Here is a 26,396-nt window from a genome sequence, read left to right as displayed (position 1 = left end):
TATATGTATGTTTTATGAAGATAAATTTGTAGGTTTAAAGAAATAATAATCACTAGCTTATTTGGCTGTTTCTTCTCCCCAGTCGTTCCTGTATTCCATTAATCAAACAATATGCCTGCGACTGGATAGCATTGAAGCAAAGCTGCTAGCCCTGGATGCCACCTGCAAATCGCTGGAAGAGAAACTGGACCTTGTCATGAACAAGCAGCATAGCCCCATCCAAGTCCCCATGGTGGCAGGTTCCCCACTTGGTGCTACCCAAACTTGCAACAAAGTGAGATGGTAAGACAAGAGTGTGTGAAGGCTGCACATGTTGTCTCCAGAACATCTGTCTGGTATGGCCGAGTTGGGCAGCTTTCTGAATAACTGTCAGGGGCTTGTTATGCAGTTTAGAATGAGAATGCATCTTGAAGGCAGTTTTGCTGCCAGCGTCATGATGTTCCTTCTAAAGAGACAGAGACTAAACGCATCACCTTGCTTTGTGGCTGGGTTGAAACTATTGCTGCATGTTGTCTTGGCTTTAGCTTATGTTTAAGGTACATTATAGATGGAATGTCCTAGCTCCTGTCTGAGCTTAGAGGCAGATTGTACCCTGTCCATCTTGGGAGCCTGGGTGGGATGTTATTTTGAATGAAGAATTCAGCATTCTGAGAATCTGAGCTTTTGTTTTTTAAAGCAAGCTTCTGGCCCTTATGGCTGAGAAGATAACCTTGAAAATTTGTAGGTTATGCTTAACAAACTCCTGGATGCCAGAGCAGGCCTGAATAGCACTTTCAGGGATTAGAAGGCAAGGTTTGGTGGTGGGGCAGGGGGTGGGGAAGGGCTCTGTGATAAATATAAATGAATCTGCATAATTAATTTTGTCACAGATTTAGGCTTTTTTTGAGGTTGGCTTTGGGTTACACTGGTACCAAATCTGAGATATATTTTAATGTGGTATGCAGCCCTGCATTTAATCATGCATATTATAGCACTGACGAGTCAGAGACATAGAGCCAATGTGCACCAGGCATATAAAATGAGGGCAAAATCTGGGGTAAAATGAATGTATCATGCTTGCATTCTCTGTCCATTCCCACACATAATCTGATGACAGGGGATGTGTTAAAGTAGCCAGTGAATCTCTTTGTTTGGAGGGTTGTCTTTAGTTTCATAGATGTGATGCCCAACGAGGTTGTGGCCCCTGCCCAGTTACTCGGGTTTTACTTTTTGTACTTTTCTGGTATGTGATGATAGAAAATGATCTCAGTATCGCAGGTGCCCTGGATACCGACAGAAATAAGCTGTTCTCTTCTGGCTTCATAATGACAGCTTTGCACATCAGCAGCACAGAACATCTTTTGTTGACATACAAATCCCCTCCTATCTGATCTGGCATCCCTGTTTAGCTCTAATCCTTTACTGAATGGCTTCTTCCTTGGTTTCTCTCCAGCTGGTGCTCCTCTCATGCCCAATTTTTAAAAACATTTTTCCTGACTTATATTAGCAATTATACTCAGTCAAGTCTGTTAATTTCATGAATGTACAGTTCATATCCATTTAGTTTTTTTTAATGAATATGTTAAAATGGTACCGGTCTTATTATAGATTTGGTATAGTAGTGGTCATCTCAGTTATTTCAGGCTATGATTCTGTGCACCAGCTATGATATGAATATGATATTAGTAATCCTGCATCCCTCCACTGGAGAGATTATTGGGAACAGGATCCTGATGAAAGAATTCTGCATTTGCAGCAAGACCAGCATGTGGCACAGTATGGCTGAGCTGCTGCAGCTGAGCCATAAACTTCAAAATATCTGCCCGCTTAACCTCTTACGAAGAATGATCTTTCAAGATGCCCCAGAGCAAAGGACTAGATATGCCTGATCTCGTCGGATCTCATAAGCTAAACAGAGTCAGCCCTGGTTAGTACTTGGATGGGAGACCACCTGGGAATCAGGCTTCCTACATTGAGAAGGAGGTTGGACTCAGTGGTCTTGTAGGCCCCTTCCAACCCTATGATTCTGTGTGATTCTATGTTTTGGACTTTTGAGGAGGATGGTCTCCCCAAAACCTTGGGAAATCTGTATACATTTATATTGGAGCTCTATCTGTGAATGTTGATGTGCCCCAGTTTGGGGGAAATCATCATTTTTTCTTTTCTTTCAGATTTGTATTTGTTGAGGTTGAAGCCATAACCAAATTTGGGTGTTTGCTTTCCTCAAGACCAAATATTCTAGAGTTTGGGTTTTCCCCATTACTATCTGTAGGCAAACTCTAATTCTACAAATTTCCTCCTTCCTACATTTTGTGGAAAGCAGGATTTAGGTTATATTGTCGTATCCATGACATACTAGTAAGGTACAGCTATTTATGTGTCATGCATTCCCTCACATAGTATAGTTTTCAGCCTTTTCTCCTTGTGTTGCTCTTTTTGCTGAAAATGCACTTTGAAGAAGATTTCATGAGGCAAATAACATGGTTAGGAACCCAATAATGCGTGTCCAGTGAGTGTGATCCTTCACCAGTTTTTACTAATTAGAATCTAATGCATGTTTGATGGATTTAGTGTGCGTCCCAAGGCTGTATTTTGCCTTGTGAAGACTTGTGGGCCCTTGATAGACATTCCAAGGCAGTTTAGCCATTTATCTCTCACCTGGGGAAGTACTTTTATTGAAAACGTTTTCCCCCAGGTGGATAGAATCCAGTTTTGTGAGATGAGATATATCTTATATAGCAGCAATATACAGTCTTGCTCTGCTTTCCATTGTCCTTAAATGCCCACAAAATGAGCCTTGCTGTTTTATGGGTTCATCATAAATATCGGCTTCTATAAGAGAAAGTAGAAAATTTACTCTCTTCAAGACAGAGGCAGGCCTGTAGGTAGGGAAAAGAGCAGAATGTGGTTGTTATCGCTTGATTTACATTTAAGAGCCTTCAGTTAGATTTGTATGCTTTGCTAAATTACTTTGCCCTTTGGCTTTAAAGCGAAACTGTTTGGGATTTCCCCTGCTGAAATGCATTTCTGTTCCCAGGTAGCAGCTATATTGCTTTTGTTATCTATATTAATTAATGATATATGAATGATAGCATGTCACCCCACCCCTCATCCCAAACAAACCTGGTGAGTTTGACAGCAGGTAAAAAAAATAGTTGAGCTGTCTTCATTGCTTTGTTAGCCCAGGACCATTGACTTCCTCTGGAGTTGAGTTCACGGTGGAGTTGCTGGAAAAACTCTGCTGTTCCCATGAAAATAATAAATGCAGTCTAATGACCTCGTGTGCGTGTGGAAGAAGAAATTAGAAGAAATTAGTTTAGGAAAGGCTTTGCTATAAAAACAAAACAACATACCTTGGTGGAGGAGGGTCCATGCATGCTTTTATAGAAAGGTTCCGATTTGTCTGGAAGACACTTTCTGCCTTAATATGCTTCTGAGCAGAGAGTTGTTGGACAAATTCTGAAAGTGTCTATGTTTGGTGTGGAGCCAGTGCAGGGGAAAGGATATATCTCAGTGGTAGAGCACATGCTTTGCAAGCAGAAATTCCAAGGTTGAATCCCCCAACATCTGCAGATAGGGCTGGTAAAGACTCCTGTATGAAATCCTGGAGAACTACTTCCGGTCAGTGTAGACTAGCCTTCCCCAACCTGTTGTCCTCCCATCATCGCCTGCCAACAAACATGGCTACAACTTGCATTATACCCTGCCATTCTACATCCTCATTGATATGCGGGCGGATTGTTTCAAGGTTTTGTGTAGAATATGAATAGGGGAGGGGGCTGCATAGGACTCATGTGCAAGATTGCCCTGCTGGCCTGAACAGAAAGTGAGAGGTTGTGAAAAACACAGATGCGTGTGCACACACATCTAAGGAACTCCTTGACTCCCACTTTCATGGACTTTCTTTATAAACAGTGGCTTACTATTCCATAAGCAAGGAGAGTTGTAGTAGTGATTAAAAACACAGTTGGGAAATAAATATGTAGCTTTTAGTCTTATCTACCAAGCCAGTCCTGTGTCTCTAATATTGTGTGGAGGTTTATATGTGCTCTTATTTATTTTTGTTGCTAAATTAATATAATAGAAGGGGAGCCGTTTTCAGGTTTGTGTTTTACCCTGGAGCCTTAAATCAGCCAAGAACTGTATACTGTTTTCTTAGAGAGAGATTAGGGTATAAATGAGAAGAGTGGCCATGTTATTCTTCTGCAGCAAAAATAGGGAAGGATTTTGTGGCATCCTCAAGACTAACATGTTGGTTGTGGCCTGAGCTTTTGTAGGCACAAGCCTGCTCCCTTAGATGAAGTGTGTATTCCAAATATTTTTAGTATCTTTTGAGTCCTCAGCCTTACCTAGCTTTCTTCACCTCTTTTCATCTTTTGATCCTGGCTGTTCTCCCCATGAATTTTCTGGGCCTGGGATTCAGTTTCTTTAATTTCCTAACAGTCTGGCTCCAAAATTATCTTACCCTTCAAGGAAATACGCTGATCACAGCTTCCAACATGAAAATTGGCAACAGCGCTGTCATCTTCAGTGCAGCATGACATCAGATGTCACTGTATTATAGCCACCATGATTGTGTTGATGTACTAGAAAATATGCAGTGGCATCCAGAATAAAGCTCCAGAGTTCAAAGTCCAGCACGTTGGCCACAGTCCAAAGAATTGCGCAATGGGTTCCATTTGCCCAGTGGGCTTGTATTTCTCAAACGGCAGTTTACCAAGCTGCATGGCAAATAGGCTTTGAGTCATTACACAGATGTCTTTTGTACTTGCATGCTTAATTAGTGTCCCCTGCCTTAACTTCTCACAATTTTCCTGCCCGTCATCATTTGTTGTTGTTAATCTGTACATGGATGAGAAACAAGGAAAGTTTATAACTTTGGTTAGAAAGGCGAGACTGTTGTGTCCACAACCTTTTAAGCCTTGCCAATTATTTCTCCTAGTTAGAACTTCTGCAATTAAACCCTTTAGCTCTTCTGTGCTGACAAAATGGATCACGGCTATTATTGGGGATCCTGTGCACAGCCATAATAAAGAGGGTGAGATTTATATGGAGAACTTGACATCCAGCTGAGTTGTGATATCTTCACTGTCCTTTACAAGCCAAGAGGCACCAAGTTCAGTAGGTGAAGGAGCAATGCAAGCTTTTGTATTTTTAGAGAACACTTAGCAAAATGAAAACCTATTACCAATTTAAGACAGTCCAGTAAAAGGTATTCTTTTTCTTTTACACTGTCAGCTCAATCCTGTACTTCCTTACCTGGAAGCACGACCTACCTTGTGCAATAGAGCTTACTCCCTAGTAAGTATGTTTAGGACTTCAGCCTATATCGCCTGTATTTTGAGACCAACATAGCAACCACTGAGTTTCTTGGGTTTCATTAGCAAATGCCCAAGAGCATTTAAGCCTGGCAAAATGTGGGCTAAGATTGTTCTGTGTGTAACTGCAACTTCCTGTGTAGTTAGTGCATTCTCCTACAAACCCACTTTTACGCTGCACTAGGTTCACTTGTTATACAGACGGTGCTTTCTCTATTTTAAAATTGGGTGTAAAATACAAAACAGTTTGAAAATTAGGCTTGGCTGTTCTAGTAGTAGTAAACTACCATCATTATTAGGAAGCAAAGGAATACTTGCCCTTTCAGTTGTGTGCAAAACAGTATCTTGTGTGTGTTAATCTCAGTGCCTCAGAAGCCACTTTAAGACTTTACACATCCATCTGAACAGTGTGCATTGGAGCTGGGGCTGGGAGACCTGTGTGGAGGAGTTCAAAATTGGCCATGGAGTTGGCAGGAGGCCTTGGACAGGGTGCCACCATTCCGCCTCATTTGCCTAGTTGCCAGCATGTGCGCAGTGTTAGCCTACCCTCAGTGTTATTTGGTAGAGGCAGCATTCCTAAGCGGAGCTACTCATGATAGAGTGACTTGGTGTTTTGTGCTGTGGTAGTTTTACTCAGCCGCCCACCCCCATTACTCTTTTGACCAGTGCTTATTTAAGATAGGTAGCGAAGTGGCACATCAGAGGGGCTGTAAAGGGAATCTGCTGCTTGCAACTATATGAAACCTTGCTGTGTGTGTGTTCTGTAGGTGTAGCTGAGTGATATGAGGTGTGATTTGTTCTTAAGATCCACCAGATTGGGTGTGTTAGGTTTTGATTAATGAGGGACGTCCTGCACTGTATCTCTGGCATGCCAGCTGGAATGCGTTTTGGCTTGGGATCCTGCAGCACACGCCTCCAGGCCCCAGTGGTAGAAGTTCAAGAACGGTGATTCCAGAAGAATATTAACCTTTTGTGATGTACATTGTAGTGGTGGAAGGTTTCCAAATGAGCTGTAGAAAATGGAATTATTGCAGAGGATGTAATTCAATAATGTGGGGGTACAGGAAGAAGACATAGTTGAGAAGCCATTGTGTCTATTGCCCTCAGCAAAGTAATGTGCAAATATGAACAAAAATATAGACTCAATAAATAAAGTAAATGAAAGCTTAGAATTCTAAGGGGAAAGTAATTAAGTTATACATATAGACATTTGCCATCAACACCAATACATTAGCCAGGCTATCTGCTGGCTGTCAGCAGCAAAGCTTGCTGCATGTCCCTTTTTTCTTTTCTTTATATTTGAATCGTAAAGATGTTCATTGATTGTAATAAACTATCCCACAGGCTTGGCCAAGTGCTTTAAAAAAGGAAAATGGTTTGTCAGTTTTAATCACAAAACTTTGATGGCTTAGTCTCTAGGGTATGCATTAATCCTCCTTTTCCTACACTTAGAGTAGCAGATGTGGTAATTCACTGGATAATGTACTCAGCGCTCAAAAGTTTGGTTTACGTCTGAATATCTTCCCGTAGGGTGCAGATGAGAGCTCTCTGTAACATTCAGAACAGGAGCCTGTTCCCATCCTTGCTAAACTGGAGTATTTATAAGATTCTTTGAGTGTCTGTTTTGTTGGCACGTATCCTGGTTGATACATAAGTGCACACCTTCAGATGTGCAACCTTGACATGTGTAGGGGATCTTTTAATGTTGAACGCTAAGTGCTACTGGAAAGACTGGCACCATAATGGTTAAGGGAGTCACAGACTATGGGCACAGACTTTGAAAACAATTGTTTGTTCATGATGATGAAGAAGAAATATCACTTCAAAGGTTAAATGATACAATCATATGACAAAAGGCACTTAAGGCATTAAAAATCAGTCATACAAACTAATAATTTAGTAGATAAAGCAAAAATACATAGAAAGTGAAAGTGTGTGTGTATGTGTGCAATTGACCTCTGTGTGTGTGTGTGTGTGTGTGTGTGTGTATGCAGTTGTCTGGAAAGAGGGAAGAGGGACAGAACCAGAGTGGGAGATAGACACAAGCAGGGTCTAAGAAGCAGGAAAGAGAGGAGGATTTCTGGCAAATGTGAGGAAAGAGGAGGCATCTGGATGGTGTTTCAGTGGGGTCTTTAAGGTGTTCCTTGAGCAAAGATTGGGGTGGAAAAGGGGAAGATTTAGAGATGGAGAAAGAAGTTCCCGAGGGTAGAAGGAAAGGATTGTTCATGATGAGGAGAGAGCAGACAGATCTGGTAGAGTTTTTGGATTGCAGGCTTCAAACTTTGGGAGGTTAAAATGTTCCTGCATTAATTCTTGATCACCAAGAAAATGGGAAGATTGTTGCCTGCGGCGAGGGTACTGCTTGGTCTCTCCTTTCTTGATATTCGAGAATGGAGGAACTTCCAGAAGGGGAGGGCAATCAGCTTGTCAACTGTCTCCCTGGTGCCGCTAAAACGTGGTGAAAAACAGAATGAAAACTCTGACCAAAGCTTTTGCAGAGGGACAGAGAAAAGAGTGCCAGCAAATTAATGAGGTTCGTGAGAAGAATGTAATCCTTTAAAATCTGAGAAGCAGGTGATGTGGAAGTTATGTGAAACCTCTTTGAGAATGAAAAGGGGGGTTGGTTCACAAGATTCCTCTTGTACAGAGAATGCGGGGGAAAGGGTCCTAATTTTCCAGGGCAACAAGCTACAGTTCATATGCCCAAATCTGAGCTTAATTAATAGAATATAGACAATGGTGAGAATCCTGTTTCCTGATAGTCCATCACAGCTGTGATTTGTGGGTGTGGGTGTTAAAAGATGTTGGCCTCAAAGTATCCTGATCAATAATAATTCTTCCTCCTGACATAAGCAAAGAGGGCAAAATTAACCTACTGCTGAATGTGTTACTTGGTGGCCTTTCTGGGGCAGGTGCCTGAGGTATGACTTACAGTTTTCCAAACAATAGTCAGGAAGAGAAACAGGCTGCCATTTCCCAAATATCAGAATTAGTGGGAGCTTTGTAACAGTTTGCAACAAAGTGGTTGTCATCACTAAGAGCTGATGAAAGACTTCAAAGGATGACTCTGAGTGAATAAGAGCTTAAGGGAGCAATCCTATGGCTGCTAGTCAGCGGCTAGACAGCCATAGGATATTTTGTTTTCTGGGAACTGACCTCGGAGCCCGCACTCAGAGGTCGGTTCCTGGACAACTGACCTTTCCCCCCTTCTGCGCTGCCTCACAGGCAGTGCAGAACGGTCCCATGCTCCGCGCTCGGAAGAGGAGCACAGAGCGGCCAAAATGGGGCATTCCGGGGTCGTTCTGGTGTGGGGAAGGTGGAAATGCTGGCACGACACATCCTATGTGTCGTCTGGCAGCCTCCTCCCCTGCTCTGCCTTCCCTTGGCTAGATACTCAAAATTGGCTGTCTAGCTGCAAATGCAGGGCCGGAGAAGCGTGGAGGGAACGATTCCCCTCTGTGCTTCTCCTGCTCTGCATTGGATAGGCGGTCGTCTCCGAGTTTGGAGGCGGCCGCCTGTCCCCATAGGATTGCACCCTAACTGAAGTAATGCATGCACATGGCAAAGTGCTTTACAGTTGTCATTCTTATGGGCTGTAGCTTAGTGGTAGAGCACATGCTTTGCATGCAAAAGGTCCCAAGTTGAATCTCTGGCACCTCCAGGTAGGTGTGGGAAAGACTCCTGCCTGAAACCCTGGAGAGCCACTGCCAGTCAGCGTAGACCATAGTGAGCTGGATGGACCATGGTTTGACTCCGTATACTTTCTGTGTTCCTATTGGTACCATGGGATGGGAAGTCACAATTGTCCCCATTTTACTTCTGGAGTTCTGAGTCTAAGACTGACTTGACCAAGGCTGGTCATTAAGGTCATGCGGGGATTTTGAGCTAATATTCTAAGCCTAGAACAGCAAAAGAGGAGAATTGCCCCTTTCAAGTACCAGAGTTTGTTCAGTGCTGGTTCTCTCTGAAATGACACATCCTGCCATTCTTACACTCAGAGGTGAAGGAGCCAAGCATTCCATAATTTGATGTCGACGTATTACAAGCCCTGGAAAAACATAGCCCCTTCCAATATGAGCATTTGGTTTTGAGTTTCACAAGGTCAGTTTATAGAATTAAGAATAGCCACTTAAAGCCAACACTGCTTATGGGACTGAGAACAGAGTATAATTATTCATACAAATATATTGCAGAATTGTATTTGTCAAACTTTCTTGAACTGACCAAGATCTGAACTACATTCACTTTATGTTTCCTAAGCCAGCTGCTATTAGCTAAATGGTTCTAATAAGCCATTTGTTTTTAATTGTTGAAGGCTTCATGTAGCAATTCGGCTGCATCAAGCTGTTGCTAAATAAATAATAAGATCAAATAGATCTTGCCAGTTTTTATGTGTGGCTTGCGGGGGGGCAAAAGTGAGTGTGCCTGAATTTTTAATCACTTCTCTTAAGACAAAGAACAGTAACGAGTTTCATGTTCTAGAAGGTTACCCGTAAAAAGATCTTGTAAAATCTTAAGATCTTGGCAAGCCCAAAACATTATAAAAGATTTCAAAGAATGAAAATTAACAAGGTGATAACCCTAACCAGAAAAGAAGACATATAAAACCATCAACACCAGAAAACAAGAAGAGGATATTTGAGTTTTGATGTTGTCTTAGGAAGGTTGTGTTCCATTCTAAACATTCAGAAATAAGAAATCGTAAGATGGGGCAAAAAAGGCCTAGGTTTCATAAAGCAGGAGGATTGGTCCTCAGGTTCTATGACTGCCACACTTTAATCCTAAATGCATTTCTTTGGAAGGAAGGGCTGATTTACATATTACGCTCCTAATGGGGGGATGTGCATGTGAGTTTGAGCACACATACCTATTTTGAGGTCCCAAAGAAGGGAGCAGACCCCTGCTTATTCCACTAGAGAGGAGAGAGGAGTCTCTACTTGCAGCTTATGCAGCATATTGCCACATGTTGTGTTTTGAACTGTGCATGCATGCATTTATAGCTGTTCATCTCTTTGCAGTACATTCAATCAATATTTGCTCAATTGTCTGTGTTTTAAAGAGATTGTTACTTTAGCTACTGGGACATTGCTGGCTTCCACTGTGGCTTACGTTCTGTGCCATTTAAATAAAATATATTGCTGTTACTTGTATTGTAAGATATTTAGCAGCCTCATATATGTCTCTGATTTGGGGCATGCTGTCCTTGAAATGTTATGTTAGTCCCATTGTTACTGAGGAATGTTTGCCCATTTCAGTGAGGTCTGTAACAGCAAAAGTTTCCAACGGATTGTACTCTGGGTTGATTGGCAAATTCTACCAAGTACAAGTGGAGACTTCAGAAATCATCATTTCTGGGACTGACGTCTCTGATAGTAGTTCTGGGGATGTTAGTAAAATGTTTAAAAGCATTGCTGTCTAATTCAAAGAACTGCATTATGTTTCCCTAGCTTTGGTTAATAGTAAACAGAAGGGGGCAGAAAAGCATTATATATAAAGCTGAACCTGTGGCATTGAGCACTCAAAATACTTGGCAAGTACCATTTTTGCACATGAGGATTTGGTTGAAAATCCAAGCTTTAAAAGCTACCTTCCCTGTAATGTGCCTGTAGATCAGGGTGTGTCACATTCAGGGTGTCCTTAAAACTGAGATGGAGGAGCGCCTGTAGGTATATTGTGACTGAAAATGATGGATGTGTAGAGTTGCAAGAGAGCTTCGGCTATTGGGCGGTATAGAAATGAAATAAATAAATAAGCAAACAAACAAATAAATGAAATACACATAACGTTCAAGTGCTAAATAAGTGTGATTGTTAATGAGGTACGCCAGATAACTCTGAATATGACGCTTAGTCCTCCATTCAGAATGTCTGGTGGAAAAAGAATGCCCCTGTCTATAGTATACCTGCTTGCATACTTAAAAAGTTAAATTTAGCATTAAAAAACTTGTAAGGGTGTCCTTCCTGGATTTCCCTTAGTTCATTTTGGAGAAATTAAAGAAATTAAGCAAAGCTCAAAGATGACAAGGGTGGGTTAGCCTCATTCCCAGCAAATAATAGTTTGGGATTGTGTTGTTCAGCCCATCTTCCATCTCTCTTGTTGTGGGTTCCTGATCTCTCCTCAAATCTTGGTCTCAAATTAATTGTAAGGTGGATTCATATTTGAAGAAGGCTTTGTTTTTGTTTTTTCTCCACGTACCCTCCTTCCCTACTCATTATGAATGTGTGTCATGGAAGATGGCTGGCCTGGTTGTAGAGTAGTAGGTGGAGATGTGGAGTTACTTGCATTTTTTGTGGGATAAGGGTGGGTCGTAGGGTGAGGTGGGTTGGAAGCATTTGGTTGAGGCAGTGGTTGTCAGAAGGACCCTTTCCACATCTGTCTGTATGCTGAGGAGCCCATATATCTCAGCCAGTGGACTCTCATTCTAGGATGTGCAGAGTTCATGTGTGGCACTGGTCAGGACATGTGGGCCTTCCAATCAGTCTGTGACCTGAGTGTAAGTTAGAAACCGCTCCTAAAATGATACATTGCAGAGAAACACTAGTAGTAGTGAACAATGGCAATTACTACTTGAACAATGACAACTCCTTTGAGGAAGCTGGTGTGCCATTATCTTAATGATCTTATCCCTGAGGAACCTCTGATAAGCTCCTGATGCAGTATGAAAGCCACTGGGCCGCAGAATGAAGCAGTGGAGGGAAATAAGGAATAGGGTTAAGGGTGACTGAATGGGGGAGGGGGTATAATATAAAATACATCTCATTGGTTACCCTGTAAATTAGTCTGTGACCCTTTGGGGAAAAGGAATTCCTCTAATTATATTTTAACAGCTCTTGGGAGAGGGCTGGCTTATAAATCTAAGTAAATAATGCCCTGTTTTGTGTACTACACTTGGCATAGTGATGCAGAATAAATGTTCAATTATAGCTAATATTTCCTTGTTTTGTGTAATTCTGCTCCTAAGAATTTCCACTATTTTACTGTGGAAATGGAAGTTTGTGTTGGGTGGCCAAGTGTCCTACTTTACAGAGGACAGTCCTCTATTTGAAGGGCTGCCCAGTTCAAGTCTGGCTGAAAGGTTGAGAACCGTAAGAGGAGAGAGCCGAGCAGGGGCTCTGAAGTTGCACATCAACACCTGGACAGCAGACTGAGCAGGCACACAGGTTACCTGGTCAGCCTCGCCCACTATGGTGAGATGGATTGTATTTCTCTTTACATTATAGTTTTGATTTCTAAAGTTGCAACTATATGTATGGATTAGCATATGCAAATGTTATGCAACTTGGTGTCCTCGTTTTCCCTCTTTTGGGGGGATGCGTAAGTGGCCACCCAAAGTGTGTGTGTGGATACAGGGTGGCAGGGGTGCTGGTATCCAGTATGGTTCTGGAGGACAGATGTGCATCCAGAGTAGAGACCAGGAGCAATGCAAGGTAATGAAGGCCCTGTTCTTTCCCACCCTGCCCCTCAGCTCCTGAGGCTTCTTTGCAGTCATAAAATACATCTCCTGATTGCTTTAGAAGAACCCAGTTGCCTCCAGATGCTGGCTCGCCTCCACAGTGATGCTGTCCAGGTTTCTTTTCTGTACCAGCTCCACAGCCTGAGTCAGGAGCCAAGGCCGAAAGGTTCTTTAGAGACCATGTAGGGCTGTAAATTTCATTATCACAGCCTTTTGGTCATGTTTAAAAATAACAAGCCCTAATAAAGGGAACGTATGAGCAAACCATTTTTTAAAAAACAACAACGCAGTGTCCAGGTATTGTAAAACCTGTGCTTCGCTTTGCTTTCCCAGTCTTGGGATCTGTGAGTCATCGAAGCGTTGGCCCGACAACTGCTCCATGAACGAACCTTTTGCAATTGAACATGTCCGTTTTTTATGAATGGTTACAGTGGGTAATGCCTCTGTGTTAAATGGCCTCCTCAGAGGAGAACAAACCATGACAGACTTTGTTTAAACAGGTTTTCCATATTGGTTGGTGAAACTGGACGAAGCCAGTAAATCATCCCTGTGTACTTGTCTGCCCATTCAAAGGGGCTCTTTGTAGAGCTAGAGCTGAGGGGATAAACCCCAGCATAAATGTCTTCTGTAGCTTAGAGAAAGCCACAGTTTTTGCTGCATAGCTGGGCTGAAAGTTTTTTTTAACATGCTTAGAATGTTTTTGCTGTTTTAATAAATGCTGCTTTTTTTGCCTGTTCATTTTGCAAATTGACCACAACTTCATAAATCTTTCAAGTCCATGAGTCACATTGAAAGGATGGCTGGTCTGTTTTGGCTTCTGACCATAAAGAGCTTAATAATCACAGAGGCCATCATTCTAAGGTCTGGCTTGTTGTCGTGATGCTCCAGATGCTAGGGACCTAAAGAGAATGTTTTAGGTGTAAAATTAAAGAGTTGCATTTGGATAGGTGGGAAAAAAAACTTGGTTGTGTGTGCCAGTCAGCAGCAACCATGGAGATGAGCCACACTAATGAAATCCAGCTCTGTGAAAGTTTTTCAAGTGCAGTGATTGTCTCCTGCCTTGCCCGCTCCCCACAGTATTGAACCTTGTTTTTTTCTCCCTTTGTTTTGGCTAATCACGTATTTTCATTTGTTTTACAATTTCCACCATTGGACTTCAGAGGATTGGGTAGAAAGTCTATTGTAGGTCAGAGTATGTGTTTGTACCTACAGGACTGTCCATTTGGGTACAGCCAGGACAGCAACTCATGGCCTACATGGAGCCCGCCCCCGCCACCACCATTTTTGTGGCTCCCGCTGCTCCCAGATAGCTGCTACATGGCTGAATTTGCCAGCAAACTTTGTCAGTGCGGCAGTGGCAAAAAAACTGATTTTCTTTTAAAACAGGTGCAGAGCCTCAGGCCTGAGGTCCTAATTTGGCCCTTCTCAGGACCCAATCTGGCCCCCCAGGCTTCCCTAGATGGCCACACCCTTTCCCCTGACCATGGATTGTTTGGTAGTTTCCTAGCTTTTGCAGTTTTTCCCCATTCTAAAAGGTTTAAATGCATCTCCTCGGGCTTAATTGGTGGCAATACGAGCTTTAAGCTCAACTATACTGGTATTTTTGGCCCCATGCACCACCGGAATGCAGCCTTCAAGAGCTTTGACAGCGGGGCGGTGACATGGGGTAGGGGGGAGCTCCCCTGAGGAGGACCCAGGGGTAAATGTTCCCCCAACTCCTGGACGTGCAGGTCTTGTATACTTGTCCCTTTTTTCTCCGGTTCTTGAAATCCATGCCCTGAGGATGTCTAAAGCATTGTAGCTTTTCTCTAGCCTATTACAGGGTCAGGGCGGTGATCTACATTAAAATATTTATGGCTATTCTAACACGGGAAGAACTTTTCTCTTAAGCCTGGTCTCCACATGCAGCAGAATGAGGTGATAGAAATCTGAGGTGGTGGAGTGGCTTGCGTCACTTCAGACTGCAGGTGAGAGGATACATTTTTGAATGCACCCCTGTGTCAAAGAGCTGCCTCTTAAGTAGAAGTAGAACCAGTTCTCAGCCCTGGTTGAAAGTTGGACTGGAACCTTGCTCCCTGATGTGGCTGATTTCCTACTTGCAGAGAGCTTCGTTTGTTTTGTTTTCATATTAACCAATTAATATGAATAATTAATTAATATGAACATTGAAAAATGGTGTCCATTCAAAAATGAACACTGAGGGCAGGGCCTGTGCCATAAGAACAGAAGAAGAAGCTTGCTGGATCAGGCCAAAGGCTATATGCTTCTGGGAAGCCCACAAGCACGACAGGAGGGCAAATATCCCTCTCCCACTGACAAACAGTGTAGTAAACCTATTAATTAGGCTCCCACGGTTGTTCCCAAGTGGCTGGTATTGAGGGGTATGTCTTTTCATTTATGTACGTTTATGTTTCATCTATGTCAGAAAAGTGGGATAAAAAGGTTTCCCCCACCTGCTGTCTGAAGTGATACACATTCCTCTCTTCCATCACATTCTGCTGCCTGTATAGGCCAGAGGGGCTTCTCTGTGAGCGATTTACTCCAAGCTGACTGTGTTTGGAAGTTGTTATGGATACATGATACATTTCATGGGGTTTTCTTGGCAAGAATACTGGAGTGGGTTGCCATTTCCTTCTCCAGTGGACCACACTTTGTCAGACCTCTCCGCCATGACCTGTCCATCTTGGGTGGCCCTGCATGGCATAGCTTATGGCTTCACTGAGTTACGCAAGCCTCTTCGCCACAACAAGGCAGTGATGCAATGAATATGGACTTGAGCATGCTCCGGGAGAGAGCGCAGGACAGGAAGGCCTGGTGTGCTATGGTCCATGGGGTCACAAAGAGTCGGACACGACTGAACGACTGAACAACAACGACAACAAGAACAATGGATACATGACGTTGTGGCCATCCAGCAGCCACCCCCAAGCTTATCACAGAAAAACCGGATTTTCTGAGACTCCTTAAAGTCCGATTCTTTTCCTCAAGTTGGGTTCTCAGTCACATAGTTTTTGTGTGACCCAACCCCCACATTTACCTCAGGTATGCTAGCCCTGCCCAGGGGTGTGCCTTTCACTGTGACCCTGGTCAAGGGGTGTTTCCTGTCCCTGTGTTTTCCAGCACAAACCAATTAGTATCTACTCAGAAGTAACTTCCATTGTGCTCAATGAGGCTTGTCCCCTGAATGCCCACATCAGAATTTACAGAGATCCCCCTCAGTTGAAATGGCATAGTTTAAAGCACAAATTCCCTAAATGCTGTAAAGCGTGATTTTGAGGTTCCAATTCTCCATTGCTTGGTTTATTGCCTTAAGAAGTAACTACTTCACACCTTCGTTATAGAGATCCTGCCCAGCATTGGGTTAGAAAGGGGGCTGGTTTCCCATCCCTGTGTTCCCCCTTCCTTTCCCAGCACAAGCATATGTGTGTCTACTCGGAAGTAACTCCCATTGTGCTTAATGAGGCTTGCTCCTGAAATGCAGGTGCATCTGGGGCTTCAGGAGAAAGGGGGGAGAGCAGGGGCGGGGAAGCCTCTCTTACTGGTTGAGCAGCCCCTGCTAGTCAGATGACATTCATTCCAACCCCCACCCCACCCCTGGAAGTATGTTCCGTGAAGTGATTTTTACTGGTGTGGAACACTCACTTGTGGAGCCCTGCATGGACCAAAGTGCAGCAAAGCTGATTCCTTTTAAAAAATCCGGTACTCCTCCATTCCTTTCTCCTTCCGTTGTCTTGGATCAAAATCAGTTCAGGTGAAGGCAGCATTCTACAAACCCAGTGGAAATACCTGAAATGAATGTCACTCTCCAGTATTGCATACAAATGTATGCATCAGCCACTGTACATGCACTGACAAACAAACCCATTAATTAGGTCTACTTACAGAACATTTTATTATTTATTTATTTAAAACATTTGTGTCCTGCCCTATATCATTAAGATCTCATGTGATGAAACAGTCTCACTGCTTAATCTTTAAAGTGTGCACATATAATCTGTCTTTTAGAGAATGCACAGTACTATCAACTGTATTTAAGAAAAGGCATCTATTCACAGTTCTGCGTATAGGATTTTGTATACAAACTAGGAACAAAGAGTCAGTTAAAAGCCAGGTACTGGAAATCTCTCTGCCCCTCCCTCGCCTCTTTCACCCTGCAGAGTATTTCTATAAATAGTCCATTACTCTGAGGTTGCGAGAAGAGTCGGCCCTTGCCCAAAATGTTCCCGGATGAGTTTTTCCATAACTTGTTTTTCCATAACATCCACCTGGCCCAGCTTCTTTGAACATTTACCTTAGGAAGGTGAAATGTCAGTTGATTCCTGATGGTTTTTCCTCTCCTCCTCCCTTCAACCTAGTAAAGCCATCTCAATGAAGAGGAGGAGAGTTATACAGTTTGAAGGATGCCAAAAGTCCTCTTCTTTTTATTGGCCACCTTCTGGATGAGTGACAGGTTACTGGCCAAGAAAAAGTAGAAGCTAATGGTGATGGATATGAGTCACACACATACACTTTCCATCTTAACAGTCACCTCTGGCAGGAACTTACTTGTGAAGTACAAACACTCTTTCCTCCCCTCAAAACAGAGGCCAGCATATGAGTGCTTGAAAAATCCAAAACCTGTAACTTTATTAATGGCTTAAATAACTGTTTGGATTTTACTTCTTAATAAACCTATGAATTTTGTATTTTCTCCATATTCAGTCATAGCTTATTCTAAAAGTGTGTGTGGCTAGCATCCACAGAATAAACAGAGGTCTCTATATTTTTAATGCATCAGAGGAGTAGAGTACTAAATGCTGTCTGAATAAGAACATAAGAAGAGCTGTGCAGAATCAGACCAAGGGTTCATGTAGTCCAGCATTCTGTTCAGACAAGTGGCTAATCAGCCTGTGGGAAGCTCACAAGTAGGGCATGAGTGCAATAGCACCCTCCTGCTCATGTTCCCCAGCAGCCAGAGGTAATGTATATTGTCATCAGGACTAGTAGCTATTGATAACCTTTTTGTCCATGAGTTTGTCTAATCCCCTTTTAAAGCCATCTAAGTTGGTGGCCATCATTACCTCTTGTGGTAGCAAAGATATAGTGATGGCCACTAACTGTGTCATGTCGTATTACTAGTTGATGCTGGTTAGTTCAGATAGCAAGTTTTCTGGCTGATTGGTGGAATGAATCTTTTTTTCATTGGCATATGCTTTAAAAAAGATCCAACCCTGTCTTGGAATGAACCTTCATTTCTTTTTCTTTGAAGTGGAAGAGAGATTATTTTTTGCTTGTTCAGGTATGTATTTATGGTTGGTTTATGGTCTGTTCAGATTTAAAAGAGAACATCACTCCTGCCAAATCCTGATCTATCTGATTAAGGTTGTTCTTTCTAAATATGCACTGCATGATATGTAGTAATTCTCTTTAACAACCTTAACTGTGTGCATGATTCTATTTAACAAATATATGTTTATTTTTCTGGTGACATGTGGAAAATAAGTTACTTTGTTGTTTGCACCTAAATGTGTTTGGGGCGTTTTCTTTGCAGTGTTTATGGCTTAGAAAGTTGCCTGCTGTGAACTTGAATTGCGTCCTTGGGTTGAATCCTCTGTATCCATCAAATATTGCAATGATATGTACAGGAAGGCAAATCTTGACAGGAGCCTGAGGCTTGTTTGACTAACAGAAGAAAATACTTATCTACCCTAATTGTGAGCCCAATCCAACTGGTACACAGATCAAGACTTCTCAAAGAAAAATATCAAGCCTTGTGCAATTAGACTACGGCCGCACTGAGACATAATGCTAACCCAAGGTTTAAGCATTATGAGTGAGTAGGCACAACCCTGAGACTCATAGAATAGAATCACAGAATAGTAGGGTTGGAAGGGGCCTATAAGGCCATCGATTCCAACCCTAACTCGTGTACTTCTTCCCCCTCATCTTCTCCCTCCTTCCTTCCTTGGCAAGCTGTGATTAGAAACTTCTGATTCTGGCTTGTAGCAAACCATAGTTTGTCTTGTCCAAATCTGGCAAACAATGGTTTACCACAAACTAGGATTGGAAAGTTCTAATTCTGGCACACAAGGAGGAGAGAGGGTGTGAGTCCAAAGTGCATGGCTACATGTGCTTGTCATATTAAAACATAGCATTATTTCTGAGCCAGCCCAATGATTCTCTTGCTTTCCCAAAGGTTTTATGCCCGGGCTTTATTCGGGTTATTCTATCTCTGAGCAGAAGGTGGAAGCATCCCATACTATGGTGTCCTCAAAATCTGCTCCTAAGAGACTGGTCTGATGGGTCAGGACCCTCCATTTGGGCATACGTCAAACAAGCGTCACCACATCTAGTGCTGGCTCCAGGCTTTTAAGGGCCCTTGGGCAGGACACCCTCGACGGTCCCCCTCCCTCAGCGAGCCTGCCTTCTCACGGCTGTTGTCACCAGGTACAAGTGCTCCTCACCTTTCTTCTCAACATGGCTCCCACTTGCTTGCTGGACAGGCAGAGAGCCAGTCGGCCCTGGCATCTGCTGCTGCTCCTTCTCACCACCGCCGTTGTCTGGGCAGGAGCGAGAGACGGGTGAGCAAGCAGGCTGTAGTGCTGAAGACGAGGAGCAGCTCCAAGGGTCTCTTATCAGTGGCCCTAGCTGGGGTGTGAGCCCTCAGCAGGTGCCTAGCCATGCCTGTATTTGACACCAGCCCTGACTGCGTCCCCTTATCAGAGAGCCCCGTAACTGAAAATCAGATGAAATAATTTTGATCTCCTGTGCTAATCTACTTCTCTTAGGATTACTTCTGCAGGTAGATTAGCTAATCTACCTGCAGAAGTACAGACTGGCACCTGTACATGCCAGTGGCCACACATACACGCTCCCTGCCCCCCACATCCCAATTGCTCTTCCGCAGCTTCCCCTTGAATAGTACATTCAAGCACTGTATGTGAAGAGCCATTTCAGCTGAAAGAATTTCCCCCAGCTTTGTTAATGGATCCAGCACATGCCGTATCAATGGCTACATTTAGAAGTTCATCCGTTCATGGAGCTTCCATACTGGCTTGAATCTTGGCACCTTGGTTTGTACAAATGAAGCTGTGCGTGAATGCATCCTGCACGTAGCTCCAGTCAGTTAGAAGTTCATTTTGCCAGAAATTTTACTGAGCTGAGGAAGGGAATGTGTGGCCTATTTCAGTGTCACTTTGGAAAAGGAACAGCTAAAAGTGGTGACGGGGAACAATTGATGCTGGGCAAAACCCAGTTCTCTGCAGCGCAGAGAGGATCCATAACCCTTTGCGCTCGTTAAATTAATTACTAATGGCTTATATCGGGGCATTTCTTCTCCTTTCATTTTTAAGTTGTTTTAAGTTAATTAAATGCCATCAGGCACACTTTAAAATGGTCTACAAAAATGAATTAGTTCTTTAAAAAAAGAGAGGACTTTCCCATTTTATATCCATTTTCCTTTTAAAGATTTTTCTATTCAAAGGAAACCACAGAATGAGAAAAAGCCTGAGGTCTCCATAAATGGAAGCTTAATTTTATTGCATTTATCTCTATAGCTGCAATTAATTATTCAGAGTGTTCATTAAAATTACAGTCTTGGTAAGTGACACTTTTTAAACAAGCATTCTGAGTTTATTGAAATTGAGGGATATGGGTGATAAAGAATTAGACATCCAAAGAAATGGCAATAAAGTGCCTCTCAGGAAGTTCAAAATGTCATTTAAAAGGCACGAGTGGAATTGTAGAGTATTTGAAAAGTTTTGGTGGGAACATGGAGCAGAGCAGATAAGCCTGGTTTCGTTTGAGGACCCTTTGGGCCCATTTAAATTGAGGGCCTTCTTCTGTGCCTGCAAAGGGATGCACGATAAGAGCCAACCCTTTGTTGACAGAAATGGAGAAGCCTATTATTGGGCCTGTTTGCACTATCACAGAGGGAGAAATAAACCACGGTAGGTTATTTCCCCCACCGCGCATGCCAGTTACATGCTGGGGGATTTGCATAATTACCCTCGCCAGTGCGGCTTGCATGGGTTCTGGGTGGCTTGTTAACTATGGCAACAAGCCACCCTCACCAGGTTTGCACGACATGGCAAGCTGTGCCAGCGAAGGTAATTATGGAAGTCCCCCTAGCACACGATTGGCACGCACAGTGCCATAATTGTGTGGACAGACCCAATGTGGGCAACAGAGCACATGTGGATCACTTGACTGAGCAGGTGGTGCACCCTTCATCTAGTATTAAAAGCTAAACATTACAAATGCTTTTCTCCATCATCTCTCTCTGTCTCTCTTCTTTCCCCCCTTTTCTACCCGTTAAATAGCCTCACAATTAGAGCTCCCTTGTCGAGTTGAAAGGACAACAACAATTACCCATGTAAGAACTTGAGCCATCCTTGCTTGGATTTCGGGGTTAGCAAACTCCTTTTATTTTTCCTGCGTGTACTTTGAGTTGATAAAAAAATATGAATAATTCTGCCAGAGGTCAGAGGACATTACATAATTCCACTGAAGCAGTCAGCTTCTTGAAAGAATTATGAGTTCTAGGAATGGTACACAGAGCAAAATATGATGGATTATGAGCTTTAGCATTTGATACATAGTAAACCGCCTTGAAAGCAAAGAGTGGCAGCCCCCCTCCCCGCACAACACATCTGTGTGGGTTAATGGATGACTGAAGAGCTTTTCATCCTCTTCATTCTGTTTATTTCTCTCTCTGTTTATTGTCTTTCCAGTGTTGTTCCTCAGACCACAGTAATACTCAACAATGATCGTCAGAACTCGATTGTAGCCAAGATGGTAGGACAGGACGAGCCATTGAGCAGAGCAGCGGATTCACTGGAAAATATCCTTAGCAAGTTAGTAAATGGCAACTGTGTAATCTCCTCCCTCCCTCCCCCCTCCCTCCCCCACTTTATGTCTGTGTTCATAGGAAACTGCCTTATGCTGAGTCAGACCTTTGGTCTATCTGGCTTAGTATTGTCTGCACTGATGGCAGCAGATTTCAAGCGGGGGTCTTTCCCAGCCCTATCTGGAAATGCTTAGGAATTGAACCTGGGACCTGTTACATGCCAAGCAGGCACTCTTCCAGGCGCTGATAATGGGGGGGATCATGAATGGTTTGTTGTTTCCAACAGGAAAGCAGTTCTTGACTCTGTACAAAAGGAGATAAAAGTTCAAGGCAACTGCACCGATCCCCCCACCTGGTCCTGTCATTAGTGGGAAAAACTGACAGGGCATGAAATCCTAGGTCAACAGAATACCTTGACCATATGGAAGAGGGAAAGGAACATTCGGAACTTGCATGTATTTCCCTCCCTCCCTCTCTCTCTCTCTCTCTCTCTCTCATATCTATCTGTCTATTTCAGGGTCAGGGTCTTATTGGAGCAGGAGAAAACTGGGGAATGGACTCTTGCCTGTGAAGGATTTGTGAACAGTATAGACAAACAGCACACCCTGTAGGTCAGCCTTCCCCAACCTGGTCCCCTCCAGATGTTGATTGTGAATAAGACACTATAGCAAACAGGAAATAGAGATCGAGCAGTTGTGAGGAAGATGAGGTAGAAGAGACTTGGGGCAACTCAGTGCCATAGAGTTATTCCAGCCTCCTTCTAGATATTCATTTACTTACCATTTGTCTGTGATGTTCAGGGCCATGAGCACAACACAGGTGGATTTAGGTTTGTAGTGTTACAGAGAAAATGCCGTCCTGGGCAAGCTGATGTATGCAAGTGATGTGCCATAGGTATATTACCCACATACACTGCTTTTCAGACTGTTCCTGAGACTCTGTCTATCCCCCAGAGGAAGGGAGGTAAGATGGTTATATGCTGCCTTCAGTATCAGAGGCAGTATGGCTATGTACACCAGTAGCTGGGGAACATGGGTGGGAGGGTGCTGTTGCACTCATGTCCTGCTTGGGGGTTTCCCATGGGCAGCTGGTTGGCCACTGTGTGAACAGAATGCTGGACTAGATGGAGCCTTGGTCTCATCCAGCATGGCTCTTATGTTCTTAAGTCAAAAGCCAGGCAACAGAGCAACCAGTTCCCCTGAGGTACAGCTACTTCACCTGGGTCCTCCCTTTCTGCCGTTGGACACCGAAAAGACCTGTAGCCCTCAGGGGAAGTAAGCCAGGTGCACCCAGCCAGGCAATGGGCCAGCAGCAGGGGAGTGTGATAGGATGAAAGCCTCTGGGAAGAGCCACAGCAACCTAATGAGAACTGGGCAGTTTCGGGGGAGGAGGATGATAGGCTATCCCTGCACAATGCTATGTGTTGGAGGGGGATAGAAGTAACCCCTAATGCAGAGGTGTTAAACCTCTTCCATCCTGAGAGCCCAATAGCATTTTGGAGACGCTCTCGAAGGCCATCTTCCAGTGGTGGGTGGGGCTGAAGGCAGAAAGGGAAGGGCCAAAAATATCAAACGTGCCATCGTGCTTTAGCTTTAAGCTCCTACTGCCACTAACTAAGCCTTAGGAGAGACATTTCAACCTTTTAGGATGGGAAAAAACTGCAGAAAAGCCAGGAAACCTTTGGTGGTTGGGGGAAAGGGGGTGGGGCAAGAGGAGAGGGGGCATGGCCACCTGGGGAACCCCAGAGGACTGGATCGGGACTCCAGGCAGGCCAGATTGGGCCTGCAGGCCTGAGGTTCAGCATGCCTGCCCTAATGCAAAGATATTTTATTGTTCTGTGTAAGCTGCCTTGGGGATCCTTCGGGATCAAAAGTTTATTTATTTATTTATTTCATTTCTATACTGCCCAATAGTCGAAGCTGGGATAGAAATCGAATAAATCAAATATATTCATAGTTTATATCGTTGCTGCATATACAAAAATCCAGGGCTGTACACAAACTCATCCAATCAGTTTAGTGTTGTGTAGAACCATGCTGAAATCAGTAAAATGGCATCCCAGTTGTATGAATTCCTTTTGTTCTTACCTCAGTGCCGTTCCTGGGCGGAGGCAGAACACCATTGTGGTGAAAGTCCCGGGACATGAAGACAGTCACAATGAAGATGGAGAGAGCGGCTCTGAAGCCAGTGACTCCGTTTCCAACAGCGGCCAGCTAGGAGGCCAGAATATCGGGAACAACGTTACGCTTATCACGCTGAATTCTGAGGGTAAGTTTAAGGCCTTGGGCCAAATTACGGCTGGTCTAAATTAGCGATGCAGAACCTCGTCCATCCTGAGGGCCAAATTCCATTTCAGAGAAGTTCTTGGAGGCCATATTTCAGTGCTGGGCAGGGCCAAAAGCAAAAAGGTCGGGGCCAAAAAACAAAAAATGCCAGCATATTTTAGTTTAAAGCTCTCACTGCCAGTAACTAAGCCTTGGGAGAGTTATTTCAACCTTTTTAGAGTGGGGGAAAACTGCACCAAAACCAAAAAACCCACCAAACAATGGGGGAAAGGGGGCGGGGCCAGGGGAAGATGCCATGGAGGGCTGGACCCCCAGAGGGCTGGATTGGGACTTCAGGCCTTAGGTTCCGCACCCCTGGTGTATAGGCTGGAGCCAAAATTGTCTTGGGACTCTTCCTGTAAGATGCCATAATCTATCTGTCTTAGCAGAGGTATGCATGAAGCAGCTTTTGTTCCTGTTAAAGAAACCGTATAGTCAGCTTTATTTGCTTCTGGTCTGTCGGTAATCCTATTTTTAAGGCACCTCTGATCCCCACTTGCAGCTTTTGAAATGCCATCAGCATCTAATGAATACTTTGCCAATAGATTCTTCATGGTTTTGTTCCAAGAGCATTGGAGTTAACTGAACAGTAATAAAGTACAATGAAGATTCATCTGGTTATGTCTTAAAGTATCAGCACTGTGTGTGTGTGTGTGTGTGTGTGATGTATTGTTTTGCTTTCTCCTAAGGAAGATAGAGTGACAGGGTGGCTCCCCAGATGCCAAGGAAATGCTCCCCCCACAACGGTTTAATATCACTCAGATGCTGTGTTCTGTAGTTTGTAAAGCAGCAGACAATATAAGGAATGCAGCATACTAAACTATATCAGCGTCCAGCTTTCTTTTATTACTTTTTCTTATTGGTTCAAACAGAACTTGTGTTCCTGGGGCATTTTTTTCTTCAACAGACCCTGGTAGTCGAACAGATCAAGAGCACTTGATTTCAATTTCGAAAAAATATATAAGGCTTTCAAAACTGTGACCTAATTCTGCGGTTGTGCCTTGGAGTTGAAATGTAGCCATATGAAAACAACTTCATTTCTCTAGGAAGTAGCATAATGTACCAGCATGCTGCCTCCTGTAACTCATTATGCCCTTCTGCTAATGTGGAACTCTTCTGAAAGTAAACAGTTACTTTGGCAACTCTAAACAATATTTTAAAAACAGGAAATTCCCATCAAAAATGTATTGTTTATAGGATAGCCTTGTCAGCGATTTCTTCGTTTCAAAAAACCTCTGTTCCACTCCTCAAATCTCTGAAAATCAACATTACTGGAATGTAACCATTTGGAATGTGTCTCTAATAATCCTCCTTTTTTGTGTTGTATATTGGGTCCACATATATTTCAAAGTAAAAAATAGGTGCAACAATTAATTCAGCGACAAATGTGGCAGAGTACACAGCGTGGCATGCAAGCGGGACAGAGGTATCTCTCCCTGGGCTATATCACATCAGACTACAGGTTGGGGAAGGGCTTACATCAGGGGTGCAGAACATCTTTCGGCCCGAGGGCCAAACTGCAATTCGGAGAAGCTCTTGGAGGCCGCGTTCCAGTGGTGGGCAGGGCCAAAATATCAAAAGTACCCGCATTTTTCAGCTTAAAAGCTCTCACTGCCAGTAACTAAGCTTTGGGAGAGGCAGTTCAACCTTTTAGAATGGGGGAAAACCTCAGAAAACCACCAAATTATTGGTGTTTGGGGAGAAAGGAGGTGGTACCAGGGAAATCCCAGAGGTCCAGATTGGGACCCCCAGAGGGCCAGATATAGCCCCTGGGCCTGAGGTTCTGCACTTCTCGCTTACATGATTACTTCTCGCTCCTCCATACAAAAACCATTCCCTTCACATAAAAGATTTGGATGAGTTTTCTGGATGGAGGGACTATTTTGTATGTAGGAGCACCCACTGCAGCTTGAAGTGGTACAGCCCGGGCACAATTTTATCACCCCATTGAAGATTAGGTCAGAGCTGCCTTTATGGCAGGGGATATGTCAGGGAACTGAAGAATCAACCAGTTATCGGGACTTAATGCAGCTGTCTACCTGACAACTACTTTGCTGATTTTTCGGCACCAGGCCTTTAAAAATATTTTAACTGCTACTTGCTTCATTTGTAATATGTGTAATGCTGCATTTTAAAATAATCTTCTCTGTTTTTAGCTCCTTGGTTATTTCTCTTTTTTAAATGCTGAAATGTTGTTGCCATGTTTAAAATAATACTTTTTAATGTGTTTTAGTATTGGTTTTATCATTGGTTTTATTGTTTTGCTTTTATTATGTACTTCCCTTCAAGAGCTTCAGCTATAGGGTGACTCTTAAATTGAACAAACAGGCAAACTGAATTAGTTATTCTTAGTAAGAGCTTTAAGCTATAATATGCTGATTTTTTTTTGTATTTTTGGCTCTATTCCTTTTACATCCAGCTCCACCCTTTTTGCCTTTGGCCTAGCACACCACTGGAATACAGCTGTGGAGACCTTCTCCAAAATTGTATTCTGC

At 43.3% G+C, this 26,396-nt stretch overlaps 1 protein-coding gene across 11 annotated transcripts in view; it reads left to right on the top strand.

The window, feature by feature from the left end:
• BANP (BTG3 associated nuclear protein) overlaps positions 1 to 26,396 on the top strand; it is a 224,704-nt gene that overhangs the window by 21,659 nt on the left and 176,649 nt on the right. For all 11 annotated transcript variants that reach the window (XR_014784712.1, XM_084812800.1, XM_084812799.1 and 8 more), the window contains exons 4-6: positions 83 to 282; positions 21,462 to 21,584; positions 23,670 to 23,845. Coding sequence is in view for 10 of the 11 variants with exons in the window: in XM_084812800.1 (XP_084668926.1) it covers positions 83 to 282; positions 21,462 to 21,584; positions 23,670 to 23,845 (499 nt within the window). In the remaining variant the exon portion in view is untranslated. The remainder of the gene's footprint in view (positions 1 to 82; positions 283 to 21,461; positions 21,585 to 23,669; positions 23,846 to 26,396) is intronic.

Source organism: Heloderma suspectum, chromosome 8, assembly GCF_057233095.1.
Source record: "Heloderma suspectum isolate Gila_16-S chromosome 8, 16-S_ref, whole genome shotgun sequence".
Taxonomy (NCBI): Eukaryota; Metazoa; Chordata; class Lepidosauria; order Squamata; family Helodermatidae; genus Heloderma; species Heloderma suspectum.
Note: the sequence above shows the minus strand (reverse complement) of the source record. Positions and strands in the feature narration are given on the sequence as shown.